At 39.9% G+C, this 17,167-nt stretch overlaps 1 protein-coding gene across 1 annotated transcript; it reads right to left on the minus strand.

The window, feature by feature from the left end:
- Window positions 1–5,521: 5,521 nt before the first annotated feature.
- ccn2a (cellular communication network factor 2a) lies at window positions 5,522–8,079 on the minus strand. Its single transcript, XM_072556435.1, has 5 exons — window positions 7,876–8,079; window positions 7,486–7,705; window positions 6,805–7,056; window positions 6,346–6,557; window positions 5,522–6,223 (listed from the first exon to the last, which is right to left on the minus strand). The coding sequence occupies exons 1-5, from the start codon at window positions 7,927–7,929 to the stop codon at window positions 5,927–5,929; spliced, it is 1,035 nt and encodes a 344-aa protein (XP_072412536.1). The 5' UTR covers window positions 7,930–8,079; the 3' UTR covers window positions 5,522–5,926.
- Between the last annotated feature and the right edge of the window lie 9,088 nt (window positions 8,080–17,167).

Genomic DNA, 17,167 nt, shown 5'->3' on the forward strand with positions numbered 1-17,167 from the left:
GTTTTTAATTCCAGATTTTATTCATGGTAGACTTATTCATTTGTCATGGTAGATTTCCACGTGAGTTCCCAGAACATTAGCCTGGGACGATAGATTACTAAAATGAAACAAAGAACTGTGGATGGGGAAATCTGAAACAAAAATAGAAATGCTGCAGAAACTCGACGGATCTGGTAGCATCCATGCAGAGAAAGCCGAATTAACATTTCAAGTCTAGTGACTCTTGTTTAGAACAGAAAAGAAGAAGAAGGGTTGCTGCTGACTCAAAATTTTAACAGGCCTGCTGAGTTTCTCCAGCCATTTCTATTTTTGCTCTGATTACTAGTCTAGCAGCATTACCATGAGTATATTTATTTCTCCATTTGAGTTACATTGTTGAAAACAATCTAGTGAAAAACATCAGTGAGTTATAGATACATGCTCTGTTTTATAACTAAGACGGTTTTCTTGTCTGATTGCATGATTCTTATACATTTACACTTGTTTGATATCTTAACTTCAAAGTTTGATATTACAATGCTGTAATAATTTATATCTCTCAATTATTTAAACATGTTTGAAGTTGCTGCCTGAATAGTCTTGCCTACTTCTTTAGGCTAAAAGTCTCATTTTGAATCTGAGAATTAGAAGTAATGCCTGGTCCAATAAATTTATTCTAAATGTGCAAATAAATTTATTCTAAATGAGCATTCATTGGAAAGGCCCTACATTTGTAAGACATTTAATACAATGTTTAATCATTAACAATTTTTGAGAAGATTTGTAACTTAAGTTAATGATAACTATGTAAGTTAGCTCAGTGAGCTGGAAGGTTTATTCTCAGACGTTTTCTCACAATACTAGGTAACCCTTAAGAAACCAAGACCCATAAATAGAGAGGCAGGATATACCACCAGTGCTTCACCGGAGACTCTCACTTACAATTGCAAAATTTAAAAGGCATCTGTATGGGTTTGGAGGGATATGGGCCAGGTGCTGGCAAGTGGGACTAGATTAGGTTGGGATATCTGGTCAGCATGGACGAGTTGGACCGAAGGGTCTGCTTCTGTGCTGTACATCTCTATGACTCTATGAAGATGTTACCCAGTATGGTGAAAAAACGTCTGAAAACAAACCTTCCAGCTCAGTGAGCTAACTTACATACTTATGTTTAATCATTTCTGAGACTGATAACACAATGAACAATGATATAAAAGCATGAAAATAATGTCAGTCTTACCTAAAGGTTAGAATAAATTCATTTAAAATGATTTGACATATAAGACTGTAATACTGTATACTGTATTATACTGTAAGATATTGAACTTTGAATGTTTAAATTGTTTATATGAAATTCCTCTAACATGGATAAATGATGTTCGTGGGTAGGAGAAAGTGACCTTCACATAGTCCTCCTGATAACGTATATTTTCCAATCTGAAATCTATAAACTAATGTTGGATCAAAGGTACTGAAACTTGGTTCTTGGGCTCCAGGTCCATCACTAAAACTACTGAAAAATGATTTCCCTCAAAGGTAAACACTACAACCAACAACAAGGCAACACTGGTTTAACATTGAAGTCCTATACTGGCAAAGTGTGAGCTACCAGCACATTTCTGGGAGGAATGTGGACATAATTGCTGTGCAAGAAAACCACCTATCCCAGCCGTGAAGCACACATTCCGGTCTACCAACTCATTCCAAGTAGAGATATCAATACAAATAACTAAGATATGCACACCTAGAAACGCCTCACCAAAACACTGAAGGTCTAAGAACAATGAACAAAGAGCAATACAGCACAGTAACAGACCCTTCAGCCCTCCAAGCCTGCTCCGATACATTTTGCCCTTCCAAATTAAAACTGTCTTCACTTCCAGGATCCATATCCCTCTATTCCCTTCCTATGCATGTATTTGTCCAGGTGCTTCTTGAATTGTGTCTGCTTCCACCACCTCCTCTGGCCACAAGTTTCAGCCACTCACCATCCTTTTGTGTGAAAAGCTTGCTTCTCATATCTCTTTTAAACTTCCCCCTTCGCACCTTGAATCTGTGTCCATCAAAGGAGTAAGCTGACCATCACAAATGCCTGCAATCCACTAATTGTTCAGTGGCTCAAACTCATAATGCAGTCTGTAACAGTTCCAACCATTTACATTATGAGTTCAACAACTAGAATCACAAATGGGGTTACCTCAGCAAAAACCACCTTGGGAGAATAACTGTCAGATTGAGTGTCTGGGCACGACTAAAGTTTACACACAAAACTAAGCAGCCTGGTGGATTTCGCTCAGGCCTGTGGAAGAAGGAATATTTGCATTATCCTTGCTCAATGCCCCATCTCAGTACTGTTTAACCATTAAGAAATGATGATCTTCTCCAACTTCCAACATTGCCAATTCTCACACATATTGGCCTCAAACAAGCATCCATAAACTCAATACTAAAACCATGTGGAATTTACAGAAGGGCACTGGAATGCCTACGGCAGATATTTGGAAACTACTATTAACCGATCTCACTCCTCCCCAAAAAACTATTTTGTTTAGCTTCTCAAACTTGCAACCATTAAATTTGTTCTCTGGGACTTTAGAAAAACTTTCATCCACTGTTCGACACTGGAAAGTGAATGACCCTGGAAGAATACAGGAAAATTGGGAACCTTGATGTGGCATTAGAATTTGATGAGTAAATCTTGACAAAGGTTGCCTCATATGATGGTGATAACAGCAGAAAAGATTGAGGTTACTTATTCAAGACAAATGCATGAAACTGTCTGAGAGTCTGAGAATCAACTCTGATGTCATTGCTTCACAGTTCCTACTAATCTCCAAGGTAGCAGCCTAGAGAGATGAGAAGCCATGTTCAGTCCCTCAAGGCCATTCCAGAACAGAAAGATTTCTCAAGCCTTTACACATCAGAGAATAGTTAACACTCTGATGGCATGCATGACAGGAAATAAGCAAGAACTGATTCATCCTGAATTCTTAGAGAACATGGGATCACAAGGAATAAAGCTGTTTACCAACATCCACAGCTTAAGCACCATTCTAATCATCTTGTGTCAATTCAAGCTCACAACCATTGCAAAGTCAGGAAAGTCACTCAATGACCCATGCAGCTTCTTCTCCATTGTCCACCTTCTCAAAACTCTGGAGTGCCCCTAGTGAAACAGAATCAAAATCAGGAAAGCAGTAATGTTACTGACTTGATAGGTAAATTTCTTCATAACCTGCAATGGCTGAAGAGCTTCAGAACATTGTGAAAACACCCACTGAAGAGTTACATTTTAGGATCTCTGCAGTGTTGAAGCAGGCCATTCAGCCCATTGAGTCCACACCAACTCTCTAAAGAGCAACCCCCTACCCCATCCCTGTAACTCTGCATGTCCCAAGGACACTATGGGCAATTTAGCATAGCTAATCCACCTAACCTGCACATCTTTGTGGGAGGAAACCTGGACACCTGGAGGAAACCCATGTAGACACAGGGAGAATGTGTAAACTCCACACAGACAGTCCCCAACGCTGGAATTGAACCCTGGTCCCCAAGGGTGCTGTGAGGCAACAATGCTAACCACAGAGCCAAACTGCTGCCCTTCTTGAAGCCTACTTCTTAAAATGGAGACTTTCACCAAACACCACCAAAATGTTATGTCTAGTTCTGTGGTCAACCACTTACCATCTCTTCAACAACAAATAACTATTTGTCATGTATTGAGCAACTGGCAAAATCTTCCGAATACCTGAGTCCAGCTAAAGACAATGATGAATCTCATATGGAAACTAAAGCAAAGCACTGAGGATGCTGGAGATCTGGAACACGCAAAAACAGAAATTATAAGATAAACTAGGCAGGTCTGACAGCGCCTCTGAAGAGAAAACAGTTATTGTTTTGAGCTTTAGAACTGTTCTGAAGAAGGGTCATTGGACTTGTAGCATTGACACTGTTTCTATCCACAGATGCTGCCAGACCTGCCAAGTTTCTCCAGCAATTTCCATTTTTGTGTATCTCATATGGAAACTGTTGGCTGGCACCCAAGGCAGCAAGGTCAACATACTACACACTGCTTCACTTGTCCAGTGCTACCCAACATCAGAGTACTGGTGTTCAACCTCATTCAGGAACCACCACACAAACATGCTGGATTTAAACCTCCAAGAGGATGTTTGGATTATTTCTCAAATGTTAGACTTACACAGCTTGCGTTGCTTCCTATGCCATTACATATTAAACTCCTGATGTCAGCAAAGAACACCACCAGTTGATAGTCAATGAAGTTCTTCTATTGACACAGCAACATAAAAAAAATTCCATCTGAAATCCCATTGACCCTAAGAGAGCACCTTCCACACCCTACAAACTGACAACAGCCCGCAACTCTCAATGGGACACCTCCTGATTGACTACTGAGTTCACATTCTGGTAATTGACCCAAGTGGTGATGTTCAACTGGTTGAGAATGGACCAGGGAAGATGTGGCATTCTGCGCAAGTAGAACATGAAACAGCTCAAATTATAATTGTTGCCATCAGAACAACTATATATCAGAGTACTGACTAGAGAGATCCACCATTGGTGACATCACCAACAAGCAGACTGTCAGCTGAAATCTATGAAATAAATTGTTAAATTCAACATTATAACTGCTTCCCATGCCATATGAATAAACAAACTGCTCTTATTGGTGAGTTGGTTATTTTGATATGAATGAATAATTTTAATATATTAAGCATTACTATCACAATACTGCACAAAATAATTTCCAGGTTGCAATGTTGTTTATATTATCAAGTATGCTGTTAATTTGATAATAGTATAATTTTTTAACCCAATTTTTATTTTGCTTTTAAAATTGGATTGTATGATTGCTGTGAAAAGTAAACTAATCAGAGTAATCTCAAAATGGCTAGATACATCAATTTACCTCAAAAATTATCATTTAGAGGTTTTCACCAAGCCTCATAGTATAGTACCATATGCCTCAATTCCTATTGTCCATTATTCAAGTTGTTCATTAGTACAAAAAACCTCACTAACTTGATAGTTCTCTCTGTGAAGCTTTGCTTTGGAAGAAAAATCTAATAATTCTGCCTCTAATTTTAGTTATATTAGGATTGTTGCCGATATCTTGGATACTTCTTCCTAACTGGGAGAGAAGATGGGAATTTACAATTGAAACAGCATTGGTCTATCTCACTCTTCCAAATCCCAGCTTTGTCATTGCAGCACCTCCCCCACCGACTGAACTACTTAATGTCTTGTTGGGCTCAAAATTTTTTATGCTCCATATTTAGTTCTGATGATTGGAGATGTAATGCTATTATAGTTCCTGAAATTTGTAGCACATCTAAACTGAGATGGAAGGCTTTGTTCACTACCTTTTAATATACATGAATAAAACCATATTAATCAAACTGATTAAAAATCATTATATTTAAATAAATGTTATGTTCTGTCAAATACTTAAGTATTTAGATATGACAATCTTTGTGACAGAATATAGTTCCACTTGGTAGATGTATTCATTCAGAAAACATTTTGTATCAAAAATATATTTTATTTTGAACTAGAAAAGTGCAAACATTTAACTTTTGGTCACACTTCTCAATGTTATAACAACTGTTCAAAAATAAAATAAAAAAAATCAAAGAACAGTTATTTTGTCAAGTCTATAACTACAGTACTTAAGCAATAAACACATAAGGCACATACACTTAAATTAACTTAGATGACTGTACACATATGTACATTATTTACAATGATATTACAGCTAACAGTGTACAAGCAATGCAGTTTCAAAATCTTGGCTGAGTGCACTGACATGTTTCAATTTCTCATTTGATAACTGATCATGTCAATATTTCCTTTGTATTATGCAGTAACCTTTCAATAGGATATGGGAAATCTTTCCAGTTAAAAAGTCTTAGGTCCATTACATAGTTTATGCCATATCACCTATCATTTTCCTGTAATACAAGGACTGAAAGACATCATTGTCCATGGGGCAATTATAATGGCAGGCACAAGTCTTGATGAACATCATCTTCTTTTTCATCAGTTGGCCATCAGGACATTTGAACTCGACAGACAGTGTAGCGGTTCTGTGAGGGGTGCAGCATCGTCCATCAGTACAAACACCACAGAATTTAGCTTTGTAAGACTTCACACTGGTACAGCCAGAGAATTCAAACTTGGTAGGTCTGTAAACCTTTGGAGTGCGGATACACCTTTTGCCTTTCTATAGGGCAGATGACAGAAGAGAACATTTTGTCAATGAAAATATTTAATATGATAACAAATCAAAACATATCTTGAGGTTATTTTAAGATCAATTGATCTGGGAGAAGTAGTTCCTTTTACCTTAATGGTGTCTTTCATATCCATTTCACAGGGCCTGACCATACAAAGTCGGGTTTGTTTCTCGAGTCTGCATTCTCTGTTGTCATTAGTTACTCGACTGGAGATGCCCATTCCACAGGTCCTTGAGCAGGCACTCCATTCAGTGGTCTGTACAAGACAGTTTGCACGGAGCATGGAGGGGTCAGGACCATAGGTGGCTTCTTCTCTGTAAGCTGTAGCAAACAAAAAAAATGCATCTATCAACTTTTTTGCGAATACAACAAAGCTAAACGTTTTAAAGATGGTAAGATAAACTCCATAAAAAAACATAACGTTTAACAATGATGAGGTCACTGGAGCATATATAACATTATACTCAACCAATGCCAACATACATTTTTTATTCTTTTTTTAAAAATCTGGTGGTTGCAAAATACACCGTTGTATCTGCTAATGTTTGCTTAACTATAAGCATCTTACCTGCTAATGCAGGCCCAACCATGGTTTGCTGTCTGGGTTGCTCACAGATCCATTCCTCACAACACTTGCCAGGCACTTTAATCTTCTTGGGCACGGGACAATCTGGGCTAGCCAAGCGGATGGACACACTGCAGACAGGGACACAGCCGATGGAGCCATCCAGACAGGTGCACTTGTACTTGCATCCACTCTGAAAGGTCTCCCCACTCCTGTACTCAACACCGTCAAACAAGCAAGGAGCCCCTGCTTTAGCTGCAAGAGACCACATAAAGAAATAAGCAATTTAGTCCAACTGAAAGCGTTTCAGATGACAGCAATGCGGTTTCACTACAAAAACGATTCTAAACAGTTTCAACAGCATAGCCCCAATTATTCACCAGTCCAGAGTCAAGATATAAAATATTTGCTAATGGCATTTCTAAACTGATAAAACGTGAAAACTAAACATGCACAGAGTTCCACAGAAAGTTGTTCACATCCAATCCAGCCTGATATTATTAACTTGAAAATAATAGAACCGAAAACTGTCAGCAGATTCCGGGACAGGCTGCCTCCTTTGCTGATTGTTTCGGTGTTTATTTTTGCAAACCCGCAGCGTTTTGCTTTTCTCTAAATCTCCACACTAGGGTGTGATCATTTCTGATGTCAGTGCTGTACTGTTAGAGAGCTGACGGTCCTCACCTGCACAGACTCCGACTGTGGCGTACGTGGCGGAGCCGAACTCGCAGAACAGGCCCTTGTGGGGGTCGCAGGGCTGTTGGCGAGAACACACCTCGCCCACTTGCTTCGCGCAGACACTGCAGCAGCCGCAGCCGTCAGTGATCAGGGAGACTCCGGGAGGGCAGCGCGGCGGCTGCTCGGGGCACTGACAGGGGACTCGGCACTCATCGCCAGCAGAAACCTGCAAAATACACAGCACTGTGTTTACAACCATCTCCAGCAGAAGGCGCAGCAGATCACAGACAGTATGAATGAGACAACTACACAGGAACATGAACTGCTTTTAAACACTTAAGGATTATAGTCGCTTTGCCAATAAGATTGTTGCAAAACACAGTCACAAAAACTTACCACGTAAGCCAGTCCCAGAAGCAGCAATAACGCAGACTTCAATCCAGCAAACATTTTCACTCAACTTTTCAGTTGGACTTGATCAAATGTTTCTGTTCTTCTTGCAAGTTGTCGGATCGAGTCGAGATTTGCTCCTGATTCTCTCTCTCTCTTTCTCTCGAGCAGTTAGTGAGTGTTGAACGGTTGAAGCGTGTGCCTTTTATTGCCTGTCAGGCGGGCTGACGCACACAAGCGGCCACCTGCCAACCAGCCAGCAGCCTCGCCTCTGGGTCAACAGCAGCATTCCTGGGCAGGCTGCCAGTTCCTGCCTCACACCGGATTGGATGTGACCTCTTGACACAGCGCATACCTCCAGCCCGGCAAACAAGTACATTTCAAAATAAGAAGGCTGTGCAAACACTGCCGTGACGCGAGCTTTGAACAATGCTCACGGCGGATGAGCGGCTAAAATACTATTTCAAAGTGCAAACATTCCCCCTGACACAGTGCATTGGACCCGTTCTGCCTGTAGCACGGCAAAAAGTCGCAACACGAGTCCATATAAGTATGTAAGCGCTGTAAAATTATAATCAGTCGTGTTTTTGTTTATCAAAGAATTATTTCAATACAACTGGTGTATATAAACATATATCAGCAAAGTTAGATGAGTACAATGTGTTCGAATTGGCAAGATTGGCATAAGAATGCCAAAAAGTTGTTATGTCTACTGAGTTTCCAAGATCTCAATGGAGTTAAGACGGACGTGTTGGAATGTTGTACTTTTGATTATTTTTATTTCCCACTGCCCGATCAGATATTAGACAAGTTTCAGACGGCCAGGATTGCAGGAAAGTGGCTAGACGATATATGTGTGCACAGGAAGCGTACCTTTCCCCCTATAGGTCGTGATCCTAGACATGCCTTGTGAGATCCAGTTTAGTACTGGCAGCTGCTTTCGGAAATAAGAAAAACACTGACGGCTTGCAACCGCAAGAACGCGTCAAGGGAATGTGAAAATCAGTCAGTCTGAGTGGAGCGAGTATAGCCATCTATCTCAATCTAGCTCCGTGCTGCAGAAATACATAGCGGAAAAGCCATCGTTTCAGAGCATAGTTGAAAAGCCAAAAATATACATATTTCAAATAAAAAATAATAATTTCAATACTTAAGAGAGACACAGAGAGGTAGATCCAGTTCTACAATTTAAACATTTTAAACAATTTACACTTCCCATTATTAAGTAACACTGCAGACATTTGTCTTTAACTCTGTCACTTTTGATCAAGAAAGCTCAGCTAACCTGTATACTAGGTCAATAACTCGTGTTTATATATATGTTTAATTAACCTGTGTTATGGTGCATCTCTGAAGTAGTTGGGGCTTGATCCTGGGCCTTCTAGCTGAGAGTACACCATACCACAAGAGCCACAACTTGGCTTTATGTACATTAAAGAAGAGCATCCCAATGTGCTTCATGGAAATAATCTAATGAATGAATGGAAATAACCAGGAAAAGGTAATAGAGAAAGGCTTGAAACTTTGTTTGAAGAGCTGTGTTTTAAGGATTCACTGTTGGAGGAAGAGGCTCCTTAAGAGGAAAAAGAGAGATAGAAAGGTTAAGAAAATGAATTTAGAGCATAGAGATAAACAGCTGGAATCATGCTACCAAAAATGTGGGAAAACAAAGAGATGGTGTTTGAACAAACGCTGGAGACCAACAGGGGTGTAGGCTTGTAGGAGACTACAGAGACAGGGAGGAGTTAAGCTTTAAAGAGATTTAAACACAATAAGAATTTTACAACTGAGGCATTTTTGAATCAGGAACTAATGTGCATCAGTAAGTAAAATGCAAAACAAAGCTGACATACCGTAGAATATAGGCACCAGAGTTTATGAGCAATTTAAATTAATGGGAGACAGCACCAGAAAACATTAGTCTGCTAATGATAGAGGTGTGGGATGAGAGTTTCAGCAGGTGACCACAGAATTATTGCAGTGCAGAGAGATCCCATGGTGTCTGTGCTGGCTGTACAAATAAGCATCTCACTTAGAACCATGCATATTGTTTCTTTTCAAATGGCAATCTAATTCTCTTTTGAATGCCTTCATTAAACCTGCTTCTACTGTACTCTCAGGCATACATCCCTGACCGTAACCATTCATTGCATGTAAAAGATTTCCTTAATATCATTTGATGGGCTGAGACACAGCCAGAGGTATATGATGTTACAAATGGTGAAGTAAGTGGTCTTTCGATGGATAGGTTTAGGATTGGAGTTCAGATCAAATAGGATGTTAAGGTTACAAACAGTCTGATTCTATCAAAGAACAAGGACCAAAGATACAATCAATGCTAAGGTTCTAACTTTTGTCTTAGGCTACAGGTGAATGCTCCAGTATTGTTTTATTGGAGGAATTCGAAACTCATTCAGGGTTGAGTGCTAGGAAAAGGATCTGACAACAAGGCAGCAATGAGAAGGTTGAGAGAGTGGGGCAGTGAAAGTGCAGTTATTATGAATGTGCAGCTGGAAGATGGCCCCACTTTTCCAGGTGATACCAGCAATGGGCCATGTACATTGGGGAGAGATGGAGTTACAAATAGATCCTTGGGTGCTTCAGATGCAACAATGTGGGGGCAGGAAACAAAAGCATCGTTGGAGATATGCTGAAAACAATTAGTTAAATTGGAATGGAATCATATACAGGTAATCACACTGAGTTGGATAAGGGAGCAGAGGTTTGTAAGGAGAATGGTATGGTTAGTTGAATCAAAGGCCATAGAAAATTTGGAAATATATGGGAACAATGGAGCATTTCCAAACCTGCTGCATGTGAAAAACACTCTTGGCCTTGACTCTTTTTTTTAAGGTTATGGATAGGGGAATAATTTTATTTGTTTAATGATGTTCAAACCAACTTCTTATTAATTAGAGGCATATTCACACTGCTAACTTAGCTTTGATGAAAAGTTGTTTGAATTTACATTCACACCAAACCTGTGTGGGCAAGTCATGACTCTACAGCTTAAATTATAGACTGAGCAGAATGCAGGTAAATTCATTGGTCAGAAGGATTGCTCACTCGAAACACAGCCACCTGCCTGATTTTCTTTAACTTAATTAGAAGAAAGTTTGGGTAGGGCTTGTTTAAGGTCGTCTAATCCTTCCTTTCTGAATTTCCATCCAGTGTTCTTTTCCCTAAGGTAGGGGAGTTCAAAGGTAGGGGGCATATTTTTAAGGTGAGAGGAGAAAGAGTTAAAAAGGATACAAGGGGCACGTTTTTACACAGAGAGTGTGAACTGAACTGCCAGAGAAAGTGATGAATGCAGGAATAGTTACAACATTTAAAAAACATTGGATAAGTACATGAATAAGAAATGTTTGGAGGGATATGGGATAAATGCAGGCAGGTGGGACTAGTTGTGAACATGGTCAGCATGGATTGCTTGGACTGAAGGGTCTGTTTTTGTGTGGCATGACTCGATAACCCTACTGCCTGGTCAATGCTTTATGTGCATGTGGTGTACCATGTGGAGTATAAATGAACATTAATACCCAAGAGGCAAGAACAGTGAACCACATCCTCTTGGGAATCACAATCCTCTTCAATCCAGCATCAAGTTGAACTGTTACTCTGAATTCAGTCTGTGTGTATACAGCAGTGTCAGTGTGAAGCAAAATAATATTACACAGCGCTATTTACAATCTGAGTATAACTGCGAGATTAGTTTCTTTTAGCATTAAAACAAAATGTTGAAAGTCCTTAAAGCTTGACTGTATCATCTAATTACTTTTAAAATAAAGCTTTATGTTGGAATGGAGACCAGTAAAAGAGACTGTGCAATCGGGATTCCTATACTCAATTGGCACCTGTCTCAATTTGTGCATGCAAGCCAGATGCAATGCAAAAGTAGCAATATAAATATGATGACAATACAAAAATGATGTGGGCAATAAGAACGTTTACCGATTAAATAATGTTAGCATTTCATTTGACAACTAATAAATCATCTTTAATGCTAAATATGTAATCATATTAAAAGCTAGCATGCACAAAGGGAAAATTCTTGAAGAAAATGGAGCGGGAAAGTAAACATTCAGCAAACATTCTATCAGAATTACCCTTTCCTTCACAACTTGGCCAATTAACTGGCGGAATAAGACCAAAAGACCATAAGAAATAAGAACAGGAGTAAGCTGTTCAGCTTCTTAAGTGACGCCACCATTCAATAGGATCAAGACTGATCCGACACTGCTCACATCCCATTTCCTGCCCTTTCCCCATAACCCTTGATTCCCTACTGATCAAGAATCTATCTCAGCCTTAAATATATACACGAACTCTGTCCTCACAACTCAAATTCTGACGACTCACTACCCTCTGAGAGAAGAAATTCCACCTCATCTCAATATTACATTGGCACCCCTTTATTCTGAGACTATGCCCTCTGGACCTGGACTTGGGGAAGCATCCTCTCAGCATTTACCCTGACAAGCCCCTTAAGAATCCCATATATGTCAATGAGATCACTTCTTATTCTCTTAAATTCCAGTGAGGTAGAGTCCCAATCTGTTTAACCTTTGCTCAGAAGACAATCCCTCCATACCGGAGATTTTCCTAGTAAACCTTCTTTGAACTGCTTTCAATGAAATAAGATCATTCTTTAAATAAGAGTACTATAAGTACTCATCGCACTCCAGATGTGGTCTCACTAACACCTTGTACAGTTGCAGGAAGACTTCCCTCCTCTTATACTTTAACCCCATTGAAATAAAGCCCAACATTCCATTAACCTTCCTGATTACCTGCTGTACCTGTGTGTTAGCTTTCAGTGTTTCATGCACAAGTCCCTTTGTGTTGCAGCTTTTGACAGTTTTTCTCTATTTAAATACTGCTCGGCTCTTTGGTTTTCCTTTCCAAACTGAACAATTTCACACTTTCCCACATTATACTCCATTTGCCAACATTTTGCCCACTAATTTAACCTATCAATATCTCTATAAACAGTTTATATCCCTCTTGTAACTTGCCTTTCCACTTATTTTTCTGTCATGTCCAAATGTGCCTCCAGTACATTTGATTCCTTCCTCCAAGCCATTAAAATATATATTGTAAATAGTTGCAGCCCCAGAACTGATCCCTGTGTCATCCCACAAGTTACAGGTCATTAACTTGAAAAAGAACTCCTTATCCTTACTCACTGTTTCCTAAATATTTGCCATGCAATCTATCCATGCCAATATACTACCTCCAACATTATAGACTCTTATCTTATAACTTACCCTTGTGTGAGTTATCTTGTCAAATGCTGTCTGGAAAGTTCAAAGTACTGGTTCTCTTCGATCCATTCTGGTTGAGACTTCCTCAAAACTTTTCATGAATTAGACACCCATGAGTTGCCTTTCATGAAACCATGCTCACTTTGCTTGGTTAGCTTATGATTTTCCAAGTGGATTCCAAATGAAATGGATTGCTGAATTGTTGTACAATTTCACCAATTTCGATTTTCACCAAATAACATGTCTCCAGAATGTAATAAATTATTTACAGGCCAGATGTGATTCTTGGAATGCACAAAGCTGCCTGATTAAATTCAAAAGCTAATACAATGCTACAATTCAATAATAAGGCCTCTATTTCTGGATCAAATTTCGGTAAAGACAATTTCTGCGATCATTAAGATAGAGAGAGACATGAGGCTCAATTCAGGACTTGTGCACATTAATTCACAGCACGTGGATACTGCTGGTCAGTCCATCATCCATTTACTATTCTTATGCCCCTTGAGAAGTTCTTAGTGAGCTGCAGTTCATGTGGGAGGATATTCCCGGAAATACATCTAGGGAAGTTATTTGGGTGGAACTGAGAAATAAGAAAGGGATGATCACCTTATTGGGATTGTATTATAGACCCCCTAATAGTCAGATAGAAATTGAGAAACAAATTTGTAAGGAGATCTCTGCTTTCTGTAAGAATAATAGGGTAGTTATGGTTGGGGATTTTAACTTTCCAAACAGAGACTGGGACTGCCATAGTGTTAAAGGTTTAGATGGAGAGGAATTTGTTAAGTGTGAACAAGAAAATTTTCTGATTCAGTATGTGGATGTACCTACTAGAGAAGGTGCAAAACTTGACTTACTCTTGGGAAATAAGGCAGGGGAGGTGACTGAGGTGTCATTGGGGGAGCACATTGAGGCCAGTGACCATAATTCTATTAGATTTAAAATAATGATGGAAAAGGATAGTACCAGCTCTAAAAGTTGAAGTTCTAAATTGGAGAAAGGCCACTTTTGACAATAATAGGCAAGAACTTTCAAAAGTTGATTGGGGGCAGAATTTTTATCTCTCCACCCTACAGGCACTCTGCCTCTATTCCTGATGAAGGGCTTTTGCCCGAAACGTTGATTTTCATGCTCCTCAGATGCTGCCTGACCTGCTGTGCTTTTCCAGTACCACTCTAATCTAGAACCTGGTTTCCAGCATCTGCAGTCATTGTTTTTACCTGGCAGATGTCCACAGGTAAAGGGACAGCTAGAAAATGGGAAGCCTTCAGAAATGAGATAACAAGAATCGAGAGAAAGTATGTTCCTGTCAGGGTGAAAGGAAAGGCTGGTGGGGATAGGGAATGCTGGATGACTAAAGATATTGAGGGTTTGGTTAAGAAAAAGAAGGAAGCATATGTAAGGTATACACAGGATAGATCGAGTGAATCCTTAGAAGAGTATAAAGACAGTAGGAGTATACTTAAGACAGAAATCAGGAGGGCAAAACAGGGACATAAGACAGCTTTGGCAAATATATTAAGGAGAATTGAAAGGGTTTTTACAAATACAATATGGACAAAAGAATAATTAGGGAGAGAATAGGACCCCTCAAAGATCAGCAAGGCGGCCTTTGTGTGGAGTCATAGAAATTGGGAGAAATACTAAACAAGTATTTTGCATCACTATTTACTGTGGAAAAGGACATGAAAGATATAGAATGTAGGGAAATAGATGGTGACATCTTGAAAAATGTCCATATTACAGAGGAGGAAGTGCTGGATGTCTTGAAACACATAAAAATGGATAAATCCCCAGGACTTAATCAGGTGTACCCAAGAACTCTGTGGGAAGCTAGGGAAGTGATTGCTGGGCCTCTTGCTGTGATATTTGTATCATCAATAGTCACAGGTGAGGTGCTGGATGTCTGGAGGTTGGCAAATGTGGTGCCACTGTTTAAGAAGGGCAGTAAGGACAAGTCAGGAAACTACAGACCAGTGAGACTGACGTCAGTGGTGGGCAAATTGTTGGAGGGACTCGCCCACCCCAGGGAAAAGACTTTGTCTATTTATCCTATCCATGCCCCTCATAATTTTGTAAACCTCTATAAGGTCAACCCTCAGCCTCCAATGCTCCAGGGAAAACAGCCCCAGCCTGTTCAGCCTCTCCCTAGAACTCAAATCCTCCAACCCTGGCAACATCCTTGTAAATCCTTTCTGAACCCTTTCAAGTTTCACAACATCTTTCCGATAGGAAGGAGACCAGAATTGCACGCAATATTCCAACAGTGGCCTAACCAATGTCCTGTGCAGCTGCAACATGACCTTCCAGCTCCTGTACTCAATACTCTAATCGATAAAGGACAGCATACCAAAATCCTTCTTCACTATCCCACCTACCTGCGACTCCACTTTTAAGGAGCTATGAACCTACACTCTAAGTTTTCTTTGTTCAGAAATTCTCCCTAGGACCTTACCATTAAGTGTATAAGTCCTGCTAAGATTTGCTTTCTCAAAATGCAGCACCTCGCATTTATCTGAATTAAACTCCATCTGCCATTTCTCAGCCCATTGGCCCATCTGATCAAGATCCTGTTGTAATCTGAGGTAACCTTCTTCGCTGTCCACCACACCTCCAATTTTGGTGTCATCTGCAAACTTACTAACTATACCTCTTATGCTCGCATCCAAATCATTTATGTAAATGACAAAAAGTAGAGGACCCAGCACCAATCCTTGTAGCACTCCACTGGTCACAGGCTTCCAGTCTGAAAAGCAACCCTCCACCACCACCTTCTGTCTTCTACCTTTGGATGGGTTGGACCGAAGGGTCTGTTTCCATGTTGTACATCTCTATGACTCTATGACTCTATAGTGCAGGTACACCCACAATACAGTTAGGAAGGTTTCAGGATTCGGACGAGATGAACCATGATATATTTACAAATCAGATTGTATGTGGCTTGGAAGGGAACTTGCAGGTATTTGCTGCCCTCGTATTTCTCGGTGGTAGAAGCTACAGTTTTAGAAGGTGCTATCCAAGGACCTTTGCACCTTGTAGATGGGACACGATGTTGCCAATCTGCAGTGACAAGAAAGGAGTAAACATTGAAGGAGTTGTTTGGGTACCAGTGAAGCAGGCTGTTTTTTCCAGATGGTGTCATACTTTTTGAGTGTCGCATTCCATCACAGTCCTGACAATTGCAATGTCGATGATGAATACTCTTTAGAGACTCAGATAGTGAATTACTTGCTGCAGGAATCTTAGTCTAGAACTTTTTCTTGCAGCCACAAATTTTATATGAATGCACCTGTTTACTTTCAGATCAATGGTAACTCCACGATGTTGATTATGGGGAATTCAATGATGGTAATGCCTTTGAATGTAAAGGGGTGATATTTGAATTGTCTCTTGTTGGAGATAGTCATTGCCTGACACTTGTGCAATGTGAATGTTATTTTCCACATATGAGCCCAGGTCTAAATGTTACCCCGATCTTCGTACATTTGGATACAGATGATTCCAGTATCTGAGGAGTAATGAGTGGTGCTGAACATTGTGCAATCATCAGTGAGCATCCTCAGTTTTGACTTTATAATTGCGAGAAGATCTTTGATGAAGCAGCTGGGCCAAAGACAACACAAAGAGATGTTCTGTGGTTCAGATGATCGACTTCCAAAACAACACAATCATATTCCCTTGCGCTCGGTATAACTCCAACCAGTGGAGATTTTCTCCCTGCTTCCCATTAGCCACAACCAAGCTAGGGCTCCTTAATGATGAACTCAGATCAATGCTGCCTTGAAGTCAAGGACTATCCCCATCATTTCCCAACCCTGAGGATAAGGTACCACTGCACTAGAAACCCCAAGACGCAGTCTAACCTATTGGGAATATGGATTTGAACTTCACCTCAGTTCAATTAAATAAATCTAATAGGCTGGGGTAATAACTAAGTATAGTATTAAGAAAAGTGGGTAAGACTAAAACTTTGAGGGGGCTTGCATCAATATGATGGGTTGAGTGGCTTTCATTTTGCTTCTCTATGATTC

The sequence above is a fragment of the Chiloscyllium punctatum genome, chromosome 3 (assembly GCF_047496795.1).
Source record: "Chiloscyllium punctatum isolate Juve2018m chromosome 3, sChiPun1.3, whole genome shotgun sequence".
NCBI lineage: Eukaryota > Metazoa > Chordata > Chondrichthyes > Orectolobiformes > Hemiscylliidae > Chiloscyllium > Chiloscyllium punctatum.

Excerpts from the sequence above, each read along its gene's own strand:
- ccn2a (XM_072556435.1), bottom strand. The coding sequence starts at position 7,929 with ATGTTTGCTGGATTGAAGTCTGCGTTATTGCTGCTTCTGGGACTGGCT. Across the intron at positions 6,558-6,804 it reads GGTTGGGCCTGCATTAGCAG|CTTACAGAGAAGAAGCCACC; the intron begins GTAAGATGCTTA and ends TGTTTGCTACAG. Across the intron at positions 6,224-6,345 it reads ATATGAAAGACACCATTAAG|AAAGGCAAAAGGTGTATCCG; the intron begins GTAAAAGGAACT and ends TCTGCCCTATAG.